The sequence below is a fragment of the Perissodus microlepis genome, chromosome 3, assembly GCF_051167445.1.
Source record: "Perissodus microlepis isolate ML-2025 ecotype Zambia chromosome 3, ASM5116744v1, whole genome shotgun sequence".
NCBI lineage: Eukaryota > Metazoa > Chordata > Actinopteri > Cichliformes > Cichlidae > Perissodus > Perissodus microlepis.
The window spans coordinates 49,265,963-49,279,588 of NC_140463.1; the positions used below are offsets into that span (position 1 = coordinate 49,265,963).

General features: G+C 41.8%; 1 protein-coding gene and 2 pseudogenes across 1 annotated transcript; all 3 read right to left on the reverse strand.

The window, feature by feature from the left end:
• Positions 1 to 6,167: 6,167 nt before the first annotated feature.
• LOC146391743 (5S ribosomal RNA) lies at positions 6,168 to 6,286 on the reverse strand (annotated as a pseudogene).
• A 778-nt stretch (positions 6,287 to 7,064) lies between these two features.
• On the reverse strand, positions 7,065 to 7,183 carry LOC146391744 (5S ribosomal RNA; annotated as a pseudogene).
• Positions 7,184 to 8,492: 1,309 nt separating this feature from the next.
• Positions 8,493 to 12,764, reverse strand: LOC146391745 (uncharacterized). The gene is made up of 4 exons (XM_084922891.1): positions 12,402 to 12,764; positions 11,589 to 12,044; positions 9,187 to 9,567; positions 8,493 to 9,117 (listed from the first exon to the last, which is right to left on the reverse strand). The coding sequence occupies exons 1-4, from the start codon at positions 12,531 to 12,533 to the stop codon at positions 8,641 to 8,643; spliced, it is 1,446 nt and encodes a 481-aa protein (XP_084779017.1). The 5' UTR covers positions 12,534 to 12,764; the 3' UTR covers positions 8,493 to 8,640.
• Positions 12,765 to 13,626: the final 862 nt, after the last annotated feature.

Here is a 13,626-nt window from a genome sequence, read left to right on the forward strand (position 1 = left end):
TTAATCACAGGAGTCACACATGTGTCCACTGGACCATCTGGGAACTCTTCTTGTTTCGTAATAACACAATCCTCCTTCTTTTGTGCTGTTTTGTAGCAGTGTGTACACCTGAGACTGTCACCTGTCTGTCTGTCCTGCACTCTCTCTCTGTTTCTTTCTCTCTGATTGTGTAATAAAAGTATGAACATTCATTTATAAGTTACACTTGTGTTTGAATCCTGCAGCTTATAACACATTTGATTTCCATGTGTAACAACTGCAAGTGTCCAGAGTGAGGACAGATTGAGGGACCCACTGCTGCACATCATCTGTGAGGCTTTGCACCCCTGATGATCCACCAGGACAAACTCAGGAGTGTGTGAGGAAGAGGAGGAGGAAGAGCCAGCAGCAGCTGACAGATGGAGAGAATAGACAGACTGTTCCCTGTTTTTGAAGTACTGCTAGGAAAGTTTAACATAACTAATTGTCTGTCCTGAATCAGTCTTATTAGGTAATGTTCAAATAATTTTATCATTCCAGTGTTTTCAGTGTGGGAGAAAGTACTCAGGGCCTTCAAGTTACACACTATGAAAGGCAGCAACAAGTTTAATATTCAGAAACCTAAAGTATGTATCAGCAGCAGAATGGAGCTAAAAATAAATGTCTGTTTCAGTTCTATGAAGCTTTGAGTATTTTGGATTAGTAGCACTGCTGTGTTTGTTGCATCATATTGCTGTAATTGTTTATATGCTTTATATATTCTGAGGTAAGTTGATCTATAGTGTTACATCATATTCTATAAGGATGTTATGTGTTTGTAGACTTTCTGCCCAGTTTGACCCATTTAGCAGAAGTCAGCCTGTTTAAGGCTCTGATATCTATTCTGTATGACTTAAAGCAGTTATGACATGGTCTGATGTTCTCACCCAATAAAGGAATATTCAATATATCAGTCGACTCTTCATTTTATCAGAAACAGTTATCACAGCTTGTACATTTTCTTTTTATAAATATATGTAAGCAATGAGCCAAATTTGGTAATGCCAACACACTGAAGGAACAACATTTGTCTCTTATATATGATACACCTATATATGCACTGTCAAAGATACTTGAGTGTCTTTGAGTGAAGATTTAAGGTGATAAGACATAAATAACTGCAACTTGAATCTGTACTGAGGCTCAGTATTTGACACATGTTCACTGCTGTAATAGCTAATAATGATTAATATAATAACTATAATATTGGCCATATTATATTTACATTACCAAAGTGATATGACTTTAGTCTCATGAACAACATTAGCTAATTGTTATTTACTAACTAATCTTAAATGTCTGTTCAGTACAGAAATGAAGCCCAAAAATCATGTTTTACTGTCCTGTGGTCTCAGCCTCAGATACTTATCAAATCACACAAAGCTCTTGTAGAAACAAACAAACAAATGAACAAAATATGTTCTCCTTCATTTCTGTCAAACAAAGTTGTATGACACGTTTCCAGCGGTTAGTATCATGGTTGCTAGGCAACCTGGGAAGCACGACGGAGACTAGACCGTCCCATACAGACAAACTTGCCTTTTCTCTCCCTGGTGTTTGAGAACGTGGAGGACAAAAGGATACCAAAGAATCGAAAACTGTGACAAAGGTAAATACTTAAAGTTTGATACGTTTTCATCAATGGTTATTTTAGTAACTTTCTATAGTCGTCCTAAACGGTATAAGGGGGAGAAGCATAACATCTTTAGCTAGCAGGTAGAACTGGGTTAATTTACTGCATTGTCTTTGGCAAACATAATTTAAAGTTAATTACAAAACTCTTACTGCCTATATTCTACTCAATAAAGTTCATCTTCTCTTATTCTGTTTTCATTGCACCATTCTCTCTATACAGTTTTTGAATTTACACACTATAACGTACACGGCAGTTTTTTTTTCTGTGCTTCTGCAACTGTTTCTTAGGTTTTCCTATAAGGTTTTTGTAATTAATTAAAAAAATTTATATTATTTTTTTGGCTTTAGTGGATTCCCACTCAGCTAACTCGGCCATTATGCACTACCCAGTAAACAAAATGGCTGAACAGTATCTTAAATGTCTGAACATGAGCTAGTCATACCATGTTACGTAATATTCATGTGCAGTGTAGCAAGCTCACCTTATAGGGGTGTAAAACATGAGGCGTATGAGGTGATTGTTTAATTACAGGAGTAGATGCCTGCAGCTGAAACGGTTTTCTGATCTGAACGTGAACCTACTGGTCGTAAACTACTACGTTTACGGTAATGTTACCAGATATGCGTTGTACTATAGGAAAATGGTGGTGGATCAGTGTACAAAAAGCCCCCAAAAGAAACACACAGCTTCTTTAGCTCAAACACTGTCTGATCTCCTAGATACTGAGCTGTTCCATCTAGTTATTGGTTACTGAGAAATGTTAGGTCATTAATTAATTAAGAGAGTGCAGCTGTTCAGATCAGATGGTGAAGTAGGAAAATGCATAACATGTTACTATAGCTGAATGCTGTGTAAAATACTAGTAATAAATCTAACTCCCATTTATGGCTTTTACTACTGTGGGGCTAAATAAAAAATTACAGACATAATGAAATCTGCTACAATTACAAAGCTTAAGTTTAAAACAATTATTATATATTAAATCAGTCTTGAGATATTTCTTGGCCCAGTCTTGACGTTTCAGCTTGTGTGTCTTGTTCAGTGGTGGTCGTCTTTCAGCCTTTCTTACCTTAGCCATGTCTCTGAGTATTGCACACCTTGTGCTTTTGGGCACTCCAGTGATGTTGCAGCTCTGAAATATGGCCAAACTGGTGGCAAGTGGCATCTTGGCAGCTGCACGCTTGACTTTTCTCAGTTCATGGGCAGTTATTTTGTGCCTCGGTTTTTCCACACGCTTCTTGCGACCCTGTTGACTATTTTGAATGAAACGCTTGATTGTTCGATGATCACGCTTCAGAAGCTTTGCAATTTTGAGACTGCTGCATCCCTCTGCAAGATATCTCACTATTTTTGACTTTTCTGAGCCTGTCAAGTCCTTCTTTTGACCCATTTTGCCAAAGGAAAGGACGTTGCCTAATAATTAATTCTTCGATCTTAAATATGATCAACCTATCTCTAATAATCGGCTATGTACCACAGGCCTTCAAGCTGGCTGTAGTTAAACCTTTACTCAAAAAGCCATCTCTAGACCCAGCAGTCTTAGCTAATTATAGGCCAATCTCCAACCTTCCTTTCATATCAAAAATCCTTGAAAGAGTAGTTGTCAAACAGCTAACAGATCATCTGCAGAGGAATGGTTTATTTGAAGAGTTTCAGTCAGCTTTCAGAGCTCATCACAGCACAGAAACAGCTTTAGTGAAGGTTACAAATGATCTTCTTATGGCCTCTGACAGTGGACTCATCTCTGTGCTTGTCCTGCTAGACCTCAGTGCAGCGTTCGATACTGTTGACCATAATATCCTATTAGAGCGATTAGAACATGCTGTAGGTATTACAGGTACTGCACTGCAGTGGTTTGTATCATATCTATCTAATAGACTCCAATTTGTGCATGTAAATGGAGAGTCCTCTTCACACACTGAGGTTAATTATGGAGTTCCACAGGGTTCAGTGCTAGGACCAATTCTGTTTACATTATACATGCTTCCCTTAGGCAGCATCATTAGAAGACATAGCATACATTTTCACTGCTATGCAGATGACACCCAGCTCTATCTGTCCATGAAGCCAGATAACATACACCAATTAGTTAAACTGCAGGAATGTCTTAAAGACATAAAGACCTGGATGGCCGCTAACTTTCTGCTTCTTAATCCAGATAAAACTGAGGTTATTGTACTCGGCCCTGAAAATCTTAGAAATATGGTATCTAACCAGATTCATACTCTGGATGGCATTACCTTGGCCTCCAGTAACGCTGTGAGGAACCTTGGAGTCATTTTTGACCAGGACATGTCCTTCAATGCACATATTAAACAAATATGTAAGACTGCTTTCTTCCATTTGCGCAACATCTCTAAAATTAGAAATATCCTGTCTCAGAGTGACGCTGAAAAACTAGTTCATGCATTTATTACTTCCAGGCTGGACTACTGTAATTCATTATTATCAGGATGTCCAAAAAACTCACTGAAAAGCCTTCAGCTAATCCAAAATGCTGCAGCAAGAGTACTGACAGGGACTAGAAGGAGAGAGCATATTTCTCCTGTTTTGGCTTCCCTTCATTGGCTTCCTGTTAAGTCCAGAATTGAATTCAAAATCCTGCTCCTCACATACAAGGTCTTAAATAATCAGGCCCCATCTTATCTTAATGACCTTGTAGTACCATATCACCCTATTAGAGCACTTCGCTCTCGCTCTGCAGGCCTACTTGTTGTTCCTAGAGTATTTAAAAGTAGAATGGGAGGCAGAGCCTTCAGTTTTCAGGCCCCTCTTCTGTGGAACCAGCTTCCAGTTTGGATTCGGGAGACAGAAACTATCTCTACTTTTAAGATTAGGCTTAAAACTTTCCTTTTTGCTAAAGCATATAGTTAGGGCTGGACCAGGTGACCCTGAATCCTCCCTTAGTTATGCTGCAATAGACGTAGGCTGCCGGGGGATTCCCATGATGCATTGAGTTTTTCCTTTCCAGTCACCTTTCTCACTCACTATGTATTAATAGACCTCTCTGCATTGAATCATATCTGTTATTAACCTCTGTCTCTCTTCCACAGCATGTCTTTTATCCTGTCTTCCTTCTCTCACCCCAACTGGTCGCAGCAGATGGCCGCCCCTCCCTGAGCCTGGTTCTGCCGGAGGTTTCTTCCTGTTAAAAGGGAGTTTTTCCTTCCCACTGTCGCCAAAGTGCTTGCTCATAGGGGGTCATATGATTGTTGGGTTTTTCTCTGTATCTATGAAGCGCCTTGAGGCGACTTTTGTTGTGATTTGGCGCTATATAAATAAAATTGAATTGAATTGAATTGAATTGAATAATTATGCACACCTGATATAGGGTGTTGATGTCATTAGACCACACCCCTTCTCATTACAGAGATGCACATCACCTAATATGCTTAATTGGTAGTAGGCTTTCGAGCCTATACAGCTTGGAGTAAGACAACATGCATGAAGAGGATGATGTGGACAAAATACTCATTTGCCTAATAATTCTGCACTCCCTGTATATATATATATATATATATATATATATATATATATATATATATATATATATATATATTTAGGCACAGGAGGCAATGATCAATTTTAAAATGTAACATTTATTTAAATTTCCATCTTTTATGCTAACAATAATGCCAAGCAATGTCGTTAATGTGCCCTCATTAATGGGCAGCTGCTTCGGGTCTTTTAATACACCCCTAATCTGGATCAAAAGCATTTCAATGACATGAAAATGAAAGGCTTAAAGCACCAGGTATTCTCAAATCCAAGTCCTAACCAAGCCCAGCCCTGCATAGCTTCCAAAATCAGACGAGGTCGGGCGTGCTCAGGGTGGTACGGCTGTAAGCTGCTGGGCCCAGCACAATGTGTCAATTTATGGAATCAAGTGATGAGGTGGCAAGTACCTGAAGTTACGAACACAATCCTATAACCCTACCTGCATGCTTGCCTAAAACCCTAACCCAAAGACTCAGTTTAGCATTTATCCAGCAGCACAGGCTCTGGATTTTTGAAGATGGCCTCAGGAACCAGCACAGGGCCTTGTGTGGTGTGGTTAGCCTCAGCCAGCAGCACAGGCCCTGGTGTGTTGTAGGTGGCCTCAGCTAGCAGCACAGGGCCTGGTTTGGTGAAGATGGCCTCGGCCAGAAGCTAACTAAGGCCCTGGTGTGGTGTAAGTGGCCTCAGCCAGAGCCACAGGCCCTGGTGTGGTGTAAGTGGCCTGAGCAAGAGCCACAGGCCCTGGTGTGGTGTAGATGGCCTCAGCCAGAGCCACAGGCCCTGGTGTGGTGTAGATGGCCTCAGCCAGAGCCACAGGCCCTGGTGTGGTGTAGGTGGCCCCAGCCGGCAACTCAGGCCCTGGTGTGGTGTAGCTGGCCTCAGCTAGCAGCACAAGACATTGGTAAAGAGCCAAAAGCAATGTCGTTAATGTGCCCTCATTAATGGGCAGTTGCTTCGGGTCTTTTAATACACCCCTTCTCTGGATCAAAAGCAGTTCAATGACATGAAAGTGAAAGGCTTACAGCACCAGGTATTCCCAGGTAGTCTCCCATCCAAGTACTAACCAAGCTCTGCCCTGCTTAGTTTCCGTGATCAGACGAGGTCAGGCGTGCTCAGGGTGGTATGGCCGTAAGCTCCTGGGCCCCGCACAATGTGTCAATTTCTGGAATCAAGTGAGGAGGTGGCAAGTACCTGAAGTTACGAACACAATCCTATAGCCCTGCCTGTGTGCTTGCCTAATACCCTAACCCAAATACTCAGTTTAGCATTTATCCAGTAGCACAGGCCCTGGATTTTTGAAGATGGCCTCAGGAACCAGCACAGGGCCTGGTGTGGTGTAAGTGGCCTCAGCTAGCAGCACAGGCCCTGGTTTGGTGAAGATGGCCTCGGCCAGAAGCACAGGCCCTGGTGTGGTGTAAGTGGCCTGAGCAAGAGCCACAGGCCCTGGTGTGGTGTAAGTGGCCTCACCAGAAACTAAGGTCCTGGTGTGGTGTAGATGGCCTCAGCCAGAGCCACAGGCCCTGGTGTGGTATAAAGTGGCCCCAGCTGGCAACTCAGGCCCTGGTGTGGTGTAGATTGCCTTAGCCAGAGCCACAGGCCCTGGTGTGGTGTAAGTGGCCTGAGCAAGAGCCACAGGCCCTGGTGTGGTGTAAGTGGCCTCACCAGAAACTAAGGTCCTGGTGTGGTGTAGATGGCCTCAGCCAGAGCCACAGGCCCTGGTGTGGTATAAAGTGGCCCCAGCCGGCAACTAAGGCCCTGGTGTGGTGTAGGTGGCCTCAGCTAGCAGCACAAGACATTGGTAAAGAGCCAAAAGCAATGTCGTTAATGTGCCCTCATTAAAGGGCAGCTGCTTCAGGTCTTTTAATACACCCCTTCTCTGGATCAAAAGCAGTTCAATGACATGAAAGTGAAAGGCTTACAGCACAAGGTATTGCCAGGCAGTCTCCCATCCAAGTACTAACCAAGACCAGCCATAATTAGCTTCCGAGATCAGACGAGGTCGGGCGTGCTAAGGGTGGTATGGCCGTAATCTGCTGGCCCCAGCACAATGTCTCAATTTATGGAATCAAGTGATGAGGTGGCAAGTACCTGAAGTTACGAACAAAATCCTATAACCCTGCCTGCATGCTTGCCTAATACCCTAACCCAAAGTCTCAGTTTAGCATTTATCCAGTAGCACAGGCCCTGGATTTTTGAAGATGGCCTCAGGAACCAGCACAGGGCCTGGTGTGGTGTAGTTAGCCTCGGCAAGCAGCACTGGCCCTGGTGTGTTGTAAGTGGCCTCAGCCAGAGCCACAGGCCCTGGTGTGGTGTAAGTGGCCTCACCCAGCAACTAAGGCCCTGGTGTGGTGTAGATTGCCTCAGCCAGAAGCACTGGCCCTGGTGTATTTGTAGGTGGCCTAAGCTAGCAGCACAGGTTCTGGTTCGGTGAAGACGGTGTCGGCCAGAAGCACAGGCCCTGGTGTGGTGTAAGTGGCCTCAGGCAGAGCCACAGTCCCTGGTGTGGTGTAAGTGGCCTCACCAGCAACTAAGGCCCTGGTGTGGTGTAGATTGCCTTAGCCAGAGTCACAGACCCTGGTGTGGTGTAGGTGGCCTCAGCTAGCAGCACAAGACATTGGTAAAGAGCCAAAAGCAATGTCGTTAATGTATTATATAAATATATTCATATAAATATTATTGATATTATAACAAAAGCTGTCACCAACACAATTGTCCCAAGTGCTTTTTTTATTAGTTATTGCAAATGCTTGATTGCAGTTCTTGCTAGATGACAAAACCACTTATTAGGTTTAGAAGGAAATTACTTTTTCTACATGAGGTAAGACAAATGCTGGGGGTCTAGTAAGGAAGTTGGGGGAAGCAGACAACTCCACAGGAAGAGTCTTTTGTCTCTTTGAGGACTCTGGTAGGTAGCAAGGGAGTGTGAACCTTAAGGTGTGAAACAGCTGTGTACTGCCTTTTGTTCCTGGAGAAGGTATTTAACTGAGAGCCATGCTAGGCTCAGGGAGACTCTGCTGACCGTCTGTCCCGCGGTCATGCAGGGACTTCATCAAGCTTGGTTGTCTGTTCTTTGTGTGTTTTGATTAAAGAATGTTAGCTACCGCTCACCGCTCGTCTGCAGGCTTTATTTAAATGGAAAACTTCCACAACAGGCAAAAAAAAAAGCTTTTTGCTAAAAAAAAAGAAGATTTAGAGCAGAGGTTTTTTGCACTGCATTTTAAAATGAAAACATATTGCATTTATTTACAATTAAAGACACAGAGCAGAAAGGGTGTTACTGTTTTACATCCACAGACACACAAGAAAAGAAGCAGGCAACATGAGGTCAAGTTATGGCGATTTTATTTGTGTATTTCAGTACATGTATTTAGATTAGAGTTTTTAAAAAACAAACAAACGTCCCAAGAAGAAGGATGGGGTGAAAGAAAGGTGGAGAGAGGGGGAAGGAGGAAGAAACTATTGATCTCCTCAAACTTGATGCTGCTGGATCAGTTCTTTCTCAGCAGTCTGCTCCAGAATCCCCTCCTGTCCTCGGCTTTCTTTTCTTTTGCCTTCAGTTCTTTTAAGGTTTTGTTGAGCTGCTCCTCGGCATCTTTAAATTTTTCTTTCAGCTGCTGTTTGCCCAGTTTCACTTTCTGTTTGAGGAGCTCTTTAGCTTCCTTTTTGTGCTTTCGTATTTCTTTAAGTGCGTCTTTGCAGCCTTTCTTGGTCACCGCAGAGCCGCTCATTTCTTTCTTGAATGCCTTCACCTCAATTTTCTCTTCTGCAAGTTCCTCTTGCACTTTCATCAGTTCCTTCTTCATGTTTTGAGTGTAACTCTTTGTATCTTCCATTTCTTTCTTTGCTTCCTGTATTTTAATTTTCTCTTCCTCCAACACTTTTTGAGCTTCCAACAATTCTTTCTTCATATTTTCAATCTCATTTTCTGCCTCATGTTTATGTTTTTTCTCCTCTTGAATTTGTTGCTTTACATGCAGTAATTCCTTTCTTAGTTTTTCAGCTTCAGCCATTACATTTGTAGCTTCTTGTGTTGCCAACTGCATTTTCCTTTTTTCCTCTTCAAAAGCTTCCTGCACCTCCTGTAATTCCTGCATCACATTTCCTGCCTCCTTCTTTGCAGTTTGATATTTATTTTTGGCTTCTTGTGCTGTGCTTTTCTCTTCCTCCAATGCTTTTTGAGCTTCCAACAGTTCTTTCTTCATGTTTTCATTCTCGTTTTCTGCGTGCTGTTTTCCCATTTTCTCTCCTTTAAGTTTGAGACCCACATGCAGTAATTCCTGCAATACTACTTCAGTTTCAAACTTTGAATTTTTAGCTTCTCCTCTTGATTTTTCTGCCTCTTCTTTTAATTTGACATTTTCAGCCTGTATCATTTGAAATTCTTCTTGCAGGTTAATCAGCTGTACTGTATTGTATGGTGAAGCACTCGCCGATCCTCTTCTCGATCTCCCTTCATTCATTTTGGCCTTTTAAACAAAGGAACCAACGTATTGTAGAGGAGTGAAGTGAAGTTTTCGATGTTTCTTCGTCAACTGTCGTTTGTCCTGCACAGAGATGCTGCTGTAGATGTGTCTCTAGCTGTGTCTGGATACAATGAAACATGCTGTAACTAAGTGCTTGTGTTGCACAGTTCTACTGAACATTCCATTTCATGCATGCTCCGCCCACATGGTCAGGAGTGTCAGGTGCTGCATCTCCAAATGCTGCTCCCGTTGCCTAGCAATAACAGCTGTTTACTTTTTGGGGTCTGGTTCATTATTTAATAAAGAAAACATGTCCAAGTATTGGGTGCTGAGGCTCAGCGCATATTCTAGCCTGCTGTGTGGGTGGGCAGCTAGAAATCACTGGTGGGCAACATGAGTGAGGAGAAAACTGGAGCAGCCAAGCAGGGAGCTGCAGGTTGCTGGTTTGAGTCTCTGTTCAGATGCTGGTGTCTCCTCTCTCTGAGATGTCTGCAAACAGTCCCAGATAAAACAATAAGGATAATAAACAAACACGTGACTAAAATAACAATTATGACTCTGATGTGTTTCATGTGTAGCAGGATGGCCTCTATACAGCAGTCGCTGCAAGCATCCACATCGCCACACTTACGTTTCTTTAAGCAGGCGTGCTGGGCTCCTCCTAAGGAAAGTTTGAAACTTCATTTCCTTCATGCTGGTGAACTTTTTACCAAATATTTTCATCAAAGCTTCTCCATCACTGACAGGGATTGTTTGGATCTTCACACTCATCTCCACCAACCCTAAAAAATGAGTCTCACTTTGCTCATATAATGCCAGGAGTGTCTCCATATTCCACAAAAGTCTATGCAAACATGTAACAGTATCCCATATTCACATAAATATTATTGATATTATAACAAAAGCTGTCACCAACACAATTGTCCCAAGTGCTTTTTTTTATTAGTTATTGCAAATGCTTGATTGCAGTTCTTGCTAGATGACAAAACCACTTATTAGGTTTAGAAGGAAATGACTTTTTCTACATGAGGTAAAGTTGGAGAGCTGTTTCCCCAAACTAAATGAAATCATCATTTAAAAAACTACAATCTGTATTTACTCTGAACATCTGTGTTAACATTTGAAATTGGAAACATGTAAGTGTAAGAAACATGTTAAAACATAAGAAATCAGGAAGGGGCATGTATAGGAATTTCTTTTACTTATGTATTAATCACATTATTTTATTGTATGATACCTTGGTGCCACTGGAGTTTAACATGTCTCACACTCATACAGTAAGACAAATGCTGGGGGTCTAGTAAGGAAGTTGGGGGAAGCAGACAACTCCACAGGAAGAGTCTTTTGTCTCTTTGAGGACTCTGGTAGGTAGCAAGGGAGTGTGAACCTTAAGGTGTGAAACAGCTGTGTACTGCCTTTTGTTCCTGGAGAAGGTATTTAACTGAGAGCCATGCTAGGCTCAGGGAGACTCTGCTGACCGTCTGTCCCGCGGTCATGCAGGGACTTCATCAAGCTTGGTTTCTGTTCTTTGTGTGTTTTGATTAAAGAATGTTAGCTACCGCTCACCGCTCGTCTGCAGGCTTTATTTAAATGGAAAACTTCCACAACAGGCAAAAAAAAAAGCTTTTTGCTAAAAAAAAAGAAGATTTAGAGCAGAGGTTTTTTGCACTGCATTTTAAAATGAAAACATATTGCATTTATTTACAATTAAAGACACAGAGCAGAAAGGGTGTTACTGTTTTACATCCACAGACACACAAGAAAAGAAGCAGGCAACATGAGGTCAAGTTATGGCAATTTTATTTGTGTATTTCAGTACATGTATTTAGATTAGAGTTTTTAAAAAACAAACAAACGTCCCAAGAAGAAGGATGGGGTGAAAGAAAGGTGGAGAGAGGGGGAAGGAGGAAGAAACTATTGATCTCCTCAAACTTGATGCTGCTGGATCAGTTCTTTCTCAGCAGTCTGCTCCAGAATCCCCTCCTGTCCTCGGCTTTCTTTTCTTTTGCCTTCAGTTCTTTTAAGGTTTTGTTGAGCTGCTCCTCGGCATCTTTAAATTTTTCTTTCAGCTGCTGTTTGCCCAGTTTCACTTTCTGTTTGAGGAGCTCTTTAGCTTCCTTTTTGTGCTTTCGTATTTCTTTAAGTGCGTCTTTGCAGTCTTTCTTGGTCACCGCAGAGCCGCTCATTTCTTTCTTGAATGCCTTCACCTCAATTTTCTCTTCTGCAAGTTCTTCTTGCACTTTCATCAGTTCCTTCTTCATGTTTTGAGTGTAACTCTTTGTATCTTCCATTTCTTTCTTTGCTTCCTGTATTTTAATTTTCTCTTCCTCCAACACTTTTTGAGCTTCCAACAATTCTTTCTTCATATTTTCAATCTCATTTTCTGCCTCATGTTTATGTTTTTTCTCCTCTTGAATTTGTTGCTTTACATGCAGTAATTCCTTTCTTAGTTTTTCAGCTTCAGCCATTACATTTGTAGCTTCTTGTGTTGCCAACTGCATTTTCCTTTTTTCCTCTTCAAAAGCTTCCTGCACCTCCTGTAATTCCTGCATCACATTTCCTGCCTCCTTCTTTGCAGTTTGATATTTATTTTTGGCTTCTTGTGCTGTGCTTTTCTCTTCCTCCAATGCTTTTTGAGCTTCCAACAGTTCTTTCTTCATGTTTTCATTCTCGTTTTCTGCGTGCTGTTTTCCCATTTTCTCTCCTTTAAGTTTGAGACCCACATGCAGTAATTCCTGCAATACTACTTCAGTTTCAAACTTTGAATTTTTAGCTTCTCCTCTTGATTTTTCTGCCTCTTCTTTTAATTTGACATTTTCAGCCTGTATCATTTGAAATTCTTCTTGCAGGTTAATCAGCTGTACTGTATTGTATGGTGAAGCACTCGCCGATCCTCTTCTCGATCTCCCTTGATTCATTTTGGCCTTTTAAACAAAGGAACCAACGTATTGTAGAGGAGTGAAGTGAAGTTTTTGATGTTTTCTTCGTCAACTGTCGTTTGTCCTGCACAGAGATGCTGCTGTAGATGTGTCTCTAGCTGTGTCTGGATACAATGAAACATGCTGTAACTAAGTGCTTGTGTTGCACAGTTCTACTGAACATTCCATTTCATGCATGCTCCGCCCACATGGTCAGGAATGTCAGGTGCTGCATCACCAAATGCTGCTCCCGTTGCCTAGCAATAACAGCTGTTTACTTTTTGGGGTCTGGTTCATTGTTTAATAAAGAAAACATGTCCAAGTATTGGGTGCTGAGGCTCAGCGCATATTCTAGCCTGCTGTGTGGGTGGGCAGCTAGAAATCACTGGTGGGCAACATGAGTGAGGAGAAAACTGGAGCAGCCAAGCAGGGAGCTGCAGGTTGCTGGTTTGAGTCTCTGTTCAGATGCTGGTGTCTCCTCTCTCTGAGATGTCTGCAAACAGTCCCAGATAAAACAATAAGGATAATAAACAAACACGTGACTAAAATAACAATTATGACTCTGATGTGTTTCATGTGTAGCAGGATGGCCTCTATACAGCAGTCGCTGCAAGCATCCACATCGCCACACTTACGTTTCTTTAAGCAGGCGTGCTGGGCTCCTCCTAAGGAAAGTTTGAAACTTCATTTCCTTCATGCTGGTGAACTTTTTACCAAATATTTTCATCAAAGCTTCTCCATCACTGACAGGGATTGTTTGGATCTTCACACTCATCTCCACCAACCCTAAAAAATGAGTCTCACTTTGCTCATATAATGCCAGGAGTGTCTCCATATTCCACAAAAGTCTATGCAAACATGTAACAGTATCCCATATTCATATAAATATTATTGATATTATAACAAAAGCTGTCACCAACACAATTGTCCCAAGTGCTTTTTTTATTAGTTATTGCAAATGCTTGATTGCAGTTCTTGCTAGATGACAAAACCACTTATTAGGTTTAGAAGGAAATGACTTTTTCTACATGAGGTAAAGTTGGAGAGCTGTTTCCCCAAACTAAATGAAATCATCATTTAAAAAACTACAATC